Source organism: Castor canadensis, chromosome 6 (genome assembly GCF_047511655.1).
Source record: "Castor canadensis chromosome 6, mCasCan1.hap1v2, whole genome shotgun sequence".
NCBI lineage: Eukaryota > Metazoa > Chordata > Mammalia > Rodentia > Castoridae > Castor > Castor canadensis.
Window position 1 is genome coordinate 128151613 of NC_133391.1, and position 13537 is coordinate 128165149.

Below are 13537 nucleotides of genomic sequence, written 5' to 3' on the forward strand. Positions count from 1 at the left end.
GCTTGTTACATATAACTACTAAAACTTGGGCTCTTATGGTTTCTGAGACTGTCCAAAACAAAAGTGGTGGAGCAGGAACTGTTTCTTCAGGGAAACCTTGATTCAGGGTTTAGAATGATGAGGTCAATAATCAGTAAATATGCAGTTCATCTTCCTTACAGAACTGTATTTCCTTCTCTTTGTGTTTCTTCCTCCAGCTTGCTTATTTTTTGTTTTTGTTTTGTCGTAGCTTGTCTCTTGCCTAGCCATTATATAAAATAAAGTAGAGATAATCCAATTATTGGTTGTATTTGCGGAAGAGCAAACACACATTGTAATGTGAGGGGTAAGAATGTGGACTCTAGAGCCAGACTGCTGGGTTTGAATCTTGGCTTCTCCACTAGCTATTCAAATTTGTTTCTCTGTTTCATCTGTTGTTTTGATGTCTAAGTTTTCTTATCAGTGAAAGTAAGATAATAGAACCTTTGGAGGTAGAGCTGCTGTGAGGATCAAGAGTTTGTAGCCAGCCATCGAGTACTAAGGATAGTACTTGGCACCCAGGCTGTCAGTAACTGTTAAGTGTTCTTGCTAGTATTTATTTCATAGAGTTATTTATAGGCACTGATGATACTATGGATATCATTATACTACTGCTAACATTTTTATTGTGTATTCTGTTTTTCTACCTGTGTTTCTGCCACAAAAAATGAAGTCATGCTGGGCTGTTTTATAGCTTATGTTCTTTACTTGGAACAGTGTGTAATGCTCACTTTTTTATGTTATTAAACATCTGACATCATTTTAGTGTCTGCATCATGTCTAACATAAAAGTAATATATTTTATTTGCCCAGTCCTTTACTGTTAGGTATGTATGGTACCTCCAGTTGTTCAGTACATAAACAATGTCCTAAGCAACACCTTTACAGATAAGTACTTGAATACATTCCCAAGTATTGTTTTACCCTTGAACGTGGATTTGCTAGGCAAAGGCAACAATCCATGTGCCTACCTTCAAAAACAAACTTCTAACTTAGATACTTAAAAATTCACACATCCATTTGGCCTTTGAATTTCTTTTCTTTAAAATAAAAATCAAAAACAAAGACTAAATAATAAAAAAAAGCTTTCCCATTCAAATTAATGGTTTTTCTATAATGTTACTTTTGCCAAAAAGTATTACAGAAACTTTGTGTAAATGATGTTCAGTATGCTTTTTAAGGGTCAAAATTCTTCTCTGTGATTACAAAAAGCATGTTTTATGACTTGTATGTGGTAGCCTAAATGTGAAACATGAGCTACTCTCCTATATTGAGGTAGTAGAGTTATGGGACTTGGGACACACTCTTTCTAAGCTCCCTAAGCTTTAGCTTTTTCCCCTGAAGAAAGGAGCAGACTCCTGTCAGCCATCCTTATTTGTCTTTGTAGGGCTCTACAAAGGACAAAATTTTAGGACATTTGCAAATGCCTAAAATTGGGCTATTTTCCAACATTATATTTATTTGGTGTTTGCTTATACAAAGTAGAGAATTCTTAAAAGTAAGAATTTTATTTTAAACAGCTGATCAATTTGGACTGTGTGATTTTGGATAGGTATTTCTTGACTTAATTTCAATTTGGTAGAATTTTATTTCACTGATTAGTTGGAATTCCCAGAAGAAATTATTAGCTGCATAATGTTATGCTTATTGCCTTGGTTCTTTTTTGTAATTCATGAATATTCATTTATAATATGACCCAGTCTTAAGAGTCATTCTTTACTTTTCTAAGATCCATGTACAGAAGTTAATCCTAATCATTATTTTAAATCAAATTACAAATAGCCAAATCAAAGACATTTCTCATAAACCATACTACTTTATATTGAAATATTTATTCTATTTATTCTTTCATTCCTTCTTCTTACTCTGCGCCTCCCCCCATTAGAATTCTGAGATGTGGTTTAAGCGTCACAGTATTGCTATTGGAGAGGTGCCGGCTTGCCGTCTCATCTACCGCCGACAGCTTACAGAGGCCAATGTGGAAGAAATATGGAAGTCTATGACATTATCATAGTATGTACATTTTATATTAATGAGAAATTTTAGGATTTTTTTTCTGTTTTGTCTTTTTACTACTCCCTGAATATTTAATTTTATGTTTAGAACATCTCAACTTTGCATAATTTGCACCTATGCTGCTTAGCAAACATAATTTAACTGGATTTTGGAAATTTTCTGTTATCACTTACGTGATACTTAAAAATAGGAGTTTCAAAGTTCTTAAACTTTCCTTCATTCCCTTTCCTTCCTTCTCCTCTTCTCTTCTTTTTTTTTTTTTTTGAGACAAAGTCTCACTTTGTAGTCTCACCTTGAACTCATGATCTTCCTATCTCAGTCACCCGAGTACTGAGATTGCAGGTATAAGACACTATACCCAGCTAAAAGCTATTAAACTTACAGTGAAATCTTAAGTTTAATTAGTTCAATGGAAAATTTGGTCTCAAATATTTGAGGTACTATAGGTATAAGTAACAATATTGCAACAATTTTTTTTAACCAAAGGTGTATTACTAGTAGTTTCTTACCATTGGATAAGTTAATTTTTATTTTTATAATATTTTTACTTATAAAATTATTTTCTTGGAATTCAGTGTTATATTATTAAATAATTTATATATGTTAATGGGAAAAGAATATTTTAATGGTTATTTTATCATGTTCCATTTCTAACCCTTTTGCCCACAAAGATTAGGTGAAGTACATGAAAATAGTGCATTTTAAAGTTTGATCTTTTGCTTGGCCAGGTTTTTAGGTAAATAATGATTTTTTTTTTAAAAAGTAATTAATTATCCTTTTAGTTTACAGAAAACCCTTGGCTTAGATTCCTTAGAAGAAGTTTTAGACATCAAACATGTCAACTCCAAGTTCATCATCCATAATGTATATAGTGTTAGCAAGCAGGGAGTTGTTATCCTTGATGACAAGTCAAGTAAGTACATAAACCATTTGTTGTTGATTGACCTAACACATTTGGCTACACAGATCCACCAGCTCCTATTTGACCCTTCCTAAGCCTTAAATAAGCTCACCCCATCATTATATATATGCTTCTCTCACTTTTTGATACTTTTTTTTAATGTCTTTTAACCAATTGTTTGGATTAAGAAAGTGTCATTCAAAAATGAGTATCCAGGAGTGAAAACCTCAATGAAATGCATCCAGAGGCTAGTTTTTTGTTAGCCCCACTGGTTTTTAAGTGGCTCTTATTCTCCTCAGGAAAATTCCTGAAATGTGAGAAGCTATGAGACCTAAGGGAGTGATTGAGTCATTCTGGAGTCTAATTGCATTTGCATTTCTGACTTACTTTTTCATGATGGAGTCTTTGTGTTATATTAACTAGGATAGTTTTGACTTGGGTAATGTTTTTCTTTTTAATAAGATAACTCTTTAAATGTTAACAGTCTTTTAATTTTCCTCTAAGCCAGTTTACAGATCAGGCAGAAAAAAGACATTTAGCAGCCTCCTAACCTGGTTTTTTTGGTTTTGTTTGGTGGTACAGGGTTTGAACTCAGGGCTTCATGCTTGCTAGGCAGGCATTCTACCACTTGAGCCACTCTACCAGCCTTGATTTTTGGCTTGGAAAATTATAGTCATGGTACCTATTATGGATCACAATCTGATTTTAAAACTTCTTTCCTATGGTAAAGGTCATACTAGAATTGTATGAGCTCTTTGTTATATTCTTTTAGTTTAAATCCTTGATGCCTAGAATTGGTTGGAAGTAAATGACCTTCCATGTGAGAAAACTGTGTAATACTTTTTGGGATTTTATAAACTATTATTAAATTCAGGACCAGAGGCTCCTGGGCAGCAGAGTGTACCAGAAGGAACTTGAGCTGTGTGAACAGGGAAGACATTTTTCTAGGCCGTCTCCTGACAGGAGCAGAGCCTGTCTTTGAAAATGGAAACACTTCCCCTCTCCCAGCCCCTATATCAGGAACAGAGGACAAGGGGAGGCAGAAATAGATTCATGGTTTAACATCAACATGTAACATTAAGTTCCATAGAATGAAAGGATATTGTAGCCTTTGAAATACATCTAAATCCTTCCACATTCTTTGGTTTGTACAGATTAATGCTTTTAGTTCAGTTAGATGATCAGATATCTTTTGTTAAGTTCTTCTGAAAAAAAGGGGATTTTTTACAAGACTCAGGTTGTTTAGATGTAACTCAATTCAACAAACACTTCTGCGAAGTGGAAGCATGAGTGCTGGCTTATCTAGTCAATGTCTGTGAGAAGGCTGAGAGGGAAGAAACTGTACCAAATTGTAACAATGTGACTACTATTATTTTAAGGCAGTCCTAATGCTAATAGTGTAGTATTAGTATTTCAGTGGAACTTCTTTGGCCTAAAACATTTTGCAAATGGTAACAGGCGAAATGATACTTATAAAATATGCTTTTTTTCCCGATTTGGGAATTGAACCTAAGCCCTCGCATGTGCTCTACACCTTAACTATATCCCCAACCCAGAATTTACCTTTAGCTGTTTGGTAAATTTGTTTCACAAATGAATTTGATGACTAATACTTTTGTTTCTTCCTTTCTATAATTCATAGTGCTAATTGATTTGTCTTTTGATTCTTTTTTTGTTCTGGAAAAAACATCCAATTTTTTTTTCTTTTTACTAAAATTTTAAAAGGTCCCTTATCCTTAGTGAAACCTGTAGGCATGATGTATATATATAAGTACATGTTTTAATGCTGCTGCCAAGGAAAGATTCCTGCCCTTTAAAAGTCCTGTACTTTTAAAATCAGTAGCATATTTCATATTACCTGGGCAAGTAATACATTCAAATAATAGCCAATATGTATATAACTCCTGGAGTTGCACAGAACTAAATAAAATATCTTTTTATTTTTATTTTTCCTGCAGAAGAACTTCCTCATTGGGTACTATCTGCTATGAAGTGTTTGGCAAATTGTAAGTGCTAATTATCTGCCAGTTCTTTTTTGAAATTAACAGAAATTAGTGCCCTGAATTAGAAAATATCTCTGCTCAGTGGTTTCACACCTGTGAGATTGGCTGTTAATTGTTTTGGGAGTACTGTGCTTTTAGTGATTAATTTGTGAGTTGTGAAAGGGCTGTTCTCATAGGTAAAATCATACTACAGGTAAAGTCTACATTAATTTTGATGGCTCATCATAGGAAAGAAAGGAATTAGTGATAGTGCATGTAACATAGTGACAGCTGCCTATTATCAGGTTATAGGTTTTTATTCCTACAACCTATGCTTTCATTCTTCTTTTTCCCTTTATTGTTGTGATGGGTGGGGGTACATTGTGGCATTTACACAGGTTCTTACAGTGTGTCAAATATATCATACATGAATTCACCTCCTCAAATATTCTTCTTCATCTCCCCCTCACACCCCACTGGTTTGTGGAGTAGTTTTAACAGGTATCATTTTTGCATTTACATACATGTGTATAGGAGAGGGGGTAGGAGGGTAAATATGGTACAGAAATATGTTTTTATTCTTAAAGCATGTATTAATATCCACTGTATTTACATCATCAGTTGTTCAGCAGATTCTGTTTCTTTCTGACTTTTCGTAGGGCAGTATTTTAATTGGGGACAGAAATATTTTAGAGGACTGATCCAACTGATATGCAGGATGGTTTGGAAGGAGAGGAAACAATAGCCTAGTTCAGGAATTTGGATGTAAGACGAGGGAGCCTGGACTAGAGTGGTTCTTGTGAGAACATTAATAGATACATGAAATCCGTCTCCCAAGCACATGGAATCCATTTCATTGGTTGTCATAGGCACTGTGAAGGAAGGAGTAGTTGTAGCATCTCAGTGCCAATACATTTTTCTGGTGATTTTCAGGAGGCTTAACCCAAGGAAGGAAATATAATGGCTAATGGACAATGCCAAACAAATGATTATAATGAGAATAGTTCTAGCCATTTTGGTTGACTGATATTGGTGAATATTTGATCTTAGAGGGGCTTTTGAGTCTCACAGATATCTCAGAAAAGTAGTTTCTTTTTTTATTTTTGGGCAGGACTAGCATGGCTAGAGATAGGTTTATAAATTCAGTAGAACCTGAATTATTGATTTAATTGGAGTATGTTTTGTTTGATTATAGGATGAAACTAGCTGTTCAGCTTAATGTGGGTGATCTTAGAGGTTCTATGTTGAAAATGATTATATACTATCATTCTGAATATGCATAGCAGCATTAGTTTTTGTGAAGCCCAAAGTTGTCCGAGCCTATTAAAATTTTCATTGGTTTTTGGTTTAATATTTTGGAAACTCTGAGATGTAGTGTGGTGTACTGTGATTTTAGCTTGAGGGAAGAGCTTTTTCTTCTTCCCGCTCAATCATTTGAAGTAATTTAAATTTAAATTATATCTTTGGCCAGAACTGGCAATGATGAGATAGAAGGTAAAAATGGAAAATTAAATTACCCATTTTCGAACTCCTGACGAACTAAAGATTTAGAAGTTGATCAGCTGGGACTGAACATAGGAGGCCAGTGTAAAACGTGTAAGATATAATATGCCATAAAGTATATTAAGGTATGTTAATGATGTTGAATTTTTCAATGATGACAAAATATAGTGAAGTATAATTTTCCCTCAACCAAAATGTGTATGTAAAGCCATAAAACTTCTGAAGAAAGGTAAGAATGACTGAATTATTTGTCAAGAGAGAGGGAAGGTGCAAGGCAAGGCTTACAATAATCTGCACATGTACTCCACAGGGAGTAGTCTATCAGGTGGAGAATGCTGGGAGTAGTGAACATGCCTCACATGTGTCATGTGTAGTGCTTTATGAATGGCTGGCATGTCCACAAAGATGTTCATTTTTGTATCAAAGGTTAAAGGGTGGGCAAAGACAAGATCGGACCTTGGATAGCTTTATACAGTCTCTAAGTTTTCCAAAATTCCCCTTGACCTTCAAAATTAACTTTGAGTCCATCAAAGTCTTGACCTGTTCTTTGTTCTTTTTTATCCTTAATGAGTCTGGATGCTCATTGCACTCACCTGAAAAGGAACAGAAAGTGTAGGCTGTATATGTATTTTGGAGGCCAATTGCCTCTTTTTCTATAGGCCTACTACTCACTTTTTATCTTCAAGGCTCATGTGCAGTTATTGTTGACCAAGTGCAGGTAGGCCTAGGTACTTTATTTGTTGACCACATTCATTCATGGCTGGCCACAGAATTAGGGATTGATGCTAGATAAATACAAAACCAGATTAACTGTTTTTTTTTTTTTCTTTTTGCATGTGGTTCTTAACTTGATCAAAAATGGAAACAAAAGTCAAAGCATTTCTTTTCCAGAATCTGTCAGGAAAAACATTTATAAAAATCTAGAATAAGGGGGAAATATTCAAAGAAATTGTCCTAGAAATGGGGCCTCCTTTTACCGGACTCAGAGTGCCCTGTTTTGGTTTTTTGTTGTTGTTTTGTTTTATTTTGTTTGTTCTTGCATTTTTTAACAAGGATGATGAAATGTTCACAAAGGCATATGACTGCTTAGAATGAACCACATACTTCTGGTAGGGACTAATTCTAGGCAATCTGTCTTGCTTGCTGGGACATATCAAATGAATTATTTCAGTTGACTGTATCAGGAGGAAGCAAGCAAACTGGTGATTCCTTTTGCTGCTGCTTGGTACCACACATACAGATATTTCCTAATTTTTGCCAGAAAATTGTTTTATAAGAAGAGGACAGAATGTGAAAGATGAGAGTTTTTAGAAAGACCAGAACAGGACATTTCATGGTGACCCAGTGGATTGAAATGTGAAGGTGCAGAATGAGTTACTCTTCTTTTTAGCTTGATGCTCTTTCCATAGTTCTACTGATTCTGTAGGAAGAATTTCCTTGAGTTTATCTTGGCTGCTACTTTTGTTTTTCTGATCATAGAGGTCTATTTGGGTACCATTGTTAAGTCTTCTGCTGGTCCCACGCTGTCCAGTGTGATTGCATATCTTTTTTTTCCCTCCCATAGTGCAATGGAAATAGATAGAAAAGTCTGGCTAAAACTATTCCTCATAGGACTACTCGCCATTTTCCTAAGACTCCACACGTCCTGTTTGTCAAATTGGTCATGAAAACCTGTGCTATGTGCATGAATTGTTGCTGCCATCTCTGTGGAGAACATTTTTTACTCCTTTTTGGTCCTAGATTCAAGTTGGTCTGTCTTGTCCTACTGCTAGCTTAGGATGTGGCTGAGGCCAGGCTGTTTCAGAATTCCTAAGATTGTTCCAACTTTGTAATATGACTCTGTTGGATAAGCTGTCTTTTGATGGTTGATTGTGTATCAGCAAGAGAGTTAACAGAATGAATTACCTAGACAAAATTTATAACATCCTTTTCATTTTATCTTTAAAGGAAAGTATTTAAAGTTTTCATCTGTCTGAAAAAGTGTAGTTAGAAGCAGAAATTATTTCACTCAACTCTATGACCGTAGGATTTTATAATACAACAATGATGAAAATCTGTAAAAACTGCTTTGTAGCTTGTCTATTACATACAAGAGCTAATTGTTACATTGGGCAACCTTGTCAAAATTAGGAAAACATTAATATTGCAAAAAAATTATTATTTATGTTTAATAAAAAGTGCCTTACAGAAGGACAAAAAAGAGTTGGTTTCTTTTAAAAGGGAAGTAGACCAGTACTTTTCCTCATTGTTTTATAATAGATTTTAATTAGACACAAGTATATTTATATAAGCAAAATGTATAATGTCAAATTTCCACATGAAAACTTTTCTGTATATCTTGACTCTGTATATTTCAATATCTGTACATACCACACATATGCATGAATTCTGTACTTAGAGGTAACTGTCCTATTAATGTTTTTCCTTTTTTTTTCTTTTTTAAAATAGGGCCCAACTGTTCAGATTTGAAGCAGCCTATGTACTTGGGATTTGAAAAAGATGTATTTAAAACTATAGCAGATTATTATGGTCACTTGAAAGAGCCGCTGCTTACATTTCATCTCTTTGATGCTTTTGTCAGTGTATTAGGTAAGTTGGAATATAATGAACACTGATGTTGAACTTTTTCTTTTTTCTTTATGCATATTCTAAATAAAAGCTGATAGTGTGCTTGGCTTAGCTGGATTCCTGCTCCATGAAGGAATAAAAGAAAACAGTTAAGCTCTACTTTGGGGACCAGGAGCAAAATGTTGTGTTTTGGATATGAAGTGTTTCTCCAAAAGGCTATGTGTTGAAGGCTTGGTCATCACGTGTAGATCCAATCATTGAGAAGTGATTAGATTATGAAGACTCTGACCTAATCAATGGATTAATCTATTTATGGATTCATAATTTGAATGGCAATATTGGGGGGTGGGCTGGTTGGAGGAGATGGGTCACCGGGGTGTGTCGTTGAAGGGTATCTTATCCCTGGTCTCTTCCTTTCTGTCTCTGCTTTCTGGCTGCCATAAGCTCTGGTCCAGTATCCCTCTCCACCATGATGCTTTGGCTTACCATAGGCTCACAGCCATGGGGCCAAACAACTGTGGACTGAAGCCTCTGAAACTGTGAACCAACATAAATCTTTTCTCCTTTCAAGATTTTTATGCCAGGCATTTTGTCACAGAGAGAAAAAGAATATCAAACAATATATACATATATAAAATTATTAAACCTCATTATATAAAACACCAGAAACTATAGGTTCTTAAATTTAGTGTAATCCCAATTTTAAAAGCAGAAATTATTTGGAAATTGACAAAGTAATAGTAAAGTTATTTGAAAGAATAAATATGCAAAATTGCCCAAATTCTAAAATGGAAGAACAACGAAGAGTTTTTTTGTTTATAATTAAAGCAGCAGGTATTTACACTAGATTAGAAAGTCCACAGTAGATAAAATGTATATAAATTTTTCCATTTAACAGAGATACTGTTTCAAACTAAAAATTGAGTTATGAAACCCAAAGGACTAGTAGTTTTTATTTCTTAAGAAAGAATAATGTGTTGTATATAATTTTTATGTAAAAAGATATAACTGTTGGTAGAGAGGAATATAAATTTGACATTTACTGTTCATGACTAGACTGTTATTCTATGTATGACTTCATGGTCAAGTGTAGGAAGTGCATTGTCATTTAGAAATTAGCTTCTTTTTATAGAAGAAACAGGTTTCATAGGACTATTTGTTATTTGAGACAATGTAAAATAAACATAGTAACTATCTTTTCTTAAAATTCATTTCTATTTCTCATGTAGAATTTACATTGTGAAAGAAACATGGTAGGAAGGAAAAATATTAACATTATTGCTTTTTTTTTTTCTCAGTACTGGGATTGAACCCAGAGCCTTGTACTTGTTAGGCAAGCACTTTACCACTTGAGCCATGCCCCCAGCCCCTTTTGCTTTTAGTTTATTTTTCAGATAGGGTCTCTCACTTTTGCCTGGGCTGGCCTCAGACTGTAATTCTCCTACCTCTATCTCCCTAGTAGCTGGGATTATAGCCGTACACCACCATATTCTAGCATCATTATTACCATTATTCTTTCTTTCTTCTTGGAAATCACATTTTCTTGTTGTTTGTTGTGATTGTTCAGTAAGTATTGTTTTCTTGTCAAACGTTTGCTCTAAAGACCAAATGATTGGTGAGTATCATCTTCCATTATGTAGATTTGTAGGGATTAGCATATTCTCGTATTTGAGCATTTTGAGGTTTAACAATCTTTTCCTTTCCCTTATTTTTACTTCTCTTATTTTCCTCTGCATCCCTTTTCTTCTGCTTTTCTATTATGCTTTCTTTTTGGAAAGTATGGATGCTGCCCTACTAGCCTAACAAAATGTCAGCAATATGTAATATAAGTTACCTGATCCCATAGCACAGTACTTTAGATTTAAGGTTTTGTAGGTTCTCTGATAATGACAAATACTTATGAATACGTGTCATGTACATGAGAGAGATTATTTTCAGATATACCACTATTGGGGACAAATGAAGGGCCGATTTGATCCATTATGAGTCTTGCGGCCACTGGATCTTCTTGGTATTTTGTTTCCATCTGACATTGACTGGGGCCTTATACACTGTGAATGTCATGTCTTACTACTGCTGTGAATGCTTGTGAACCCATCCAGTGGCTTTCTAGTAGCATCACTTACTGCCATTTATACCCTGCTATTAGAAGGGTTCTAAACAGTGGATTAAGTCACTTCTTAGCATTTCTTCTCATTTTCTGCTTTCATAATATTCTACAGTAAAGATATCTGATTGAAAACAAAAGGATTTGTTGGTCTTTTTTAAAAAAAAAAAACCACAAATTCCAATCTGAATCAGTTACGTTTTTAATATCACTGGTCTGTTCTATTATGATTATTCATTTTTTGTCTCAGATGAGGATTAAAGATGGCCATATTTCCAAATTAATGTAAGAGCCATTACCTTCTAAAATTTTCTTTTGGAAAGTTTAAGGTGGAGAAGGATGGGCAAACTGGGGAGTTTAGAGAAAGTATTTTAAAGTAAGTAATCAGTCTACTTTGTGTAGAAGCTAAAAATTCTGAAGCATTTTTAATGGAAGTGATTTTCATTTTAGGTAATGACCTTCTTTTGATGTTTCTTCCTTGGCTTATAGCATGGTAGAGCTTGATGTCACAGCTGTGCCCCAAGAGCAGTAGTCATTATTGATACATAAAGCAGGGCATCTTAATGTTCTTTTAAATAAAGAGAGGAGCCTGGTATGGTAGCATATGCTTCTAATCCCAGCACTTGGGAGGCCCAGGCAGGGGGTTCGTGAGTTGAAAGCCAGCCTGGGTTATATAACAAGACCCTGTCTCAAAATAATTAGCAAAAACAAAAAAACACCAAGGTGTATCTTTGTCACCACTGTCGCTGCCATGAATAGTGTTTGGGAGGCATACAAGGATGTGAAGCCAAGTAAGACTAGTGGTTTAATTGTTGGTTTGCTGAGAAGTTCCTCCAAGGGTATGGCTCTGGGTACCTGTGCCCTGACCTTTCCACATACCACCAGTAGTGTGTTCAGAAAGCAATAAAGGAGACAGAATGCCTATTGCAAGGACTGAACTTCATGGTCCATGGCAAAGATAAGCCTGAAAACTCTTCTTGACCTTACCTGTCACTTTGAAAATGAATACCTTGTATCAGAAAATTCAGAGTACTCTAGATTTTGTCAACTAAAACTGTAAATATTGAGATTAAATGAGTTCAGGAGGAAAGAATTTACTTCTTCTTTCTGGAGGCTTTCTTATCACTTGTAAAAACAGTGTGCTAAATTGAACAATTTCTTAGGATTATGGTTGCAATCCATGGCCTGGAACCAGCTTTGCAAATACCTTGTATATAAATAATGTTAAGCTAATCAAGATGATCAGAGTTGTCTGACCTCTTGACTTTTGCTGCAAAGGATATTAGGATACACTGTATGAGGTCACTGTTCATGAAAGCAGTTGGTTAGGACCTCTTTTTTTTTTTTTTTTCCTAAATAAGTTTTTCTAAAAACTTAAGCACAAGTTTCAGTCAATGTTTAGGAGCACAGTTTCTTTCTTTTTCTTTTTTTAAAATACATATAATAACAGTTAAGACTGTTGGTGGACTGGGTTAGCAAAGAGGAAGACAGCTTTTAATAGTTTCCTGCCTTCTTGAGAGGTATCTGATCAAGAAATGAAAGCTCAAGAATATTGACATAGGACCATTTCAGAGCTCTCAGGATGGTTCAGGAATACAATACTTGGAGTGGTTATGGAAGAATCTAAATTATAAAGATTTGCTGTTGCCAACTTTCAGCTTAAGTTAATGAGTTAAATCAATGCGCAGATCATCAAAAAAGCGAAATGTTGCATTTGGTTAAATAAGGGAAAAGTGCTTGCTTTAGTTTCCTTGTTTGCCTTCCCTGCCCTGTAATGTCTATAATCATGAAGATGGAATAATTGTAATGTTTAGTTTTTATCAGTCACCCTAGAATTCAGTACACTTTATGGAACATCTGTTTTCCTGTTATACTCATATCTGTCATATACAGAGAGCTTTATGTTTTATAATTTAAAGGTGAAGAAATAAAGATTTCTTTAAGCTAGGTAATATAAGTTTTATTTCCATAGTAGCCTATAGGAATATCTTCTTAAAGTAAATTTATATTGTACTAAAACAATGTAGGATCAGGTGAGCACTTACATACTATAGAATGTTATGTAATCCCCACAACTGCCCATCTTGAGGCTATACTAAGAAATACCTTGTAGCCTCTTGACCCTTACCACAAAACTGTCCCATTGAACACTGAGAATAAGCCAGCTCCAAGACAACCATGTTCTTTCATTGTAACTTGTGTAAGGAGGCTGCACATGCTACTGTAGAAATTCACCACTGCAGAGAACTTTTAGGAAAAAAATTACAATAAATATCTTTAGTAAAATTCTTAATTTTCAGTTTAGGTGAGAATACCAAACTGGTATTTTCTGGAGTGCATTTGACTTTATTTTTTCTTTTTTTGTCAGTACTGGGTTTGAGTTCAGGGTCTTGTGCTTGCTTGGCAAGTTCTCTATCATTTCAGCCATGCTCTAGTCCTTTT

At 34.7% G+C, this 13537-nt stretch overlaps 1 protein-coding gene and 1 pseudogene across 1 annotated transcript in view; both read left to right on the top strand.

Moving 5' to 3' along the window:
* Positions 1 to 13537, top strand: part of Depdc1b (DEP domain containing 1B) — an 85405-nt gene that overhangs the window by 47839 nt on the left and 24029 nt on the right. The window contains exons 4-7 of the mRNA XM_074077449.1: positions 1904 to 2031; positions 2817 to 2947; positions 4894 to 4941; positions 8869 to 9009. Coding sequence (XP_073933550.1) covers positions 1904 to 2031; positions 2817 to 2947; positions 4894 to 4941; positions 8869 to 9009 — 448 coding nt within the window. The remainder of the gene's footprint in view (positions 1 to 1903; positions 2032 to 2816; positions 2948 to 4893; positions 4942 to 8868; positions 9010 to 13537) is intronic.
* On the top strand, positions 11847 to 12473 carry LOC109702324 (TP53-regulated inhibitor of apoptosis 1 pseudogene; annotated as a pseudogene).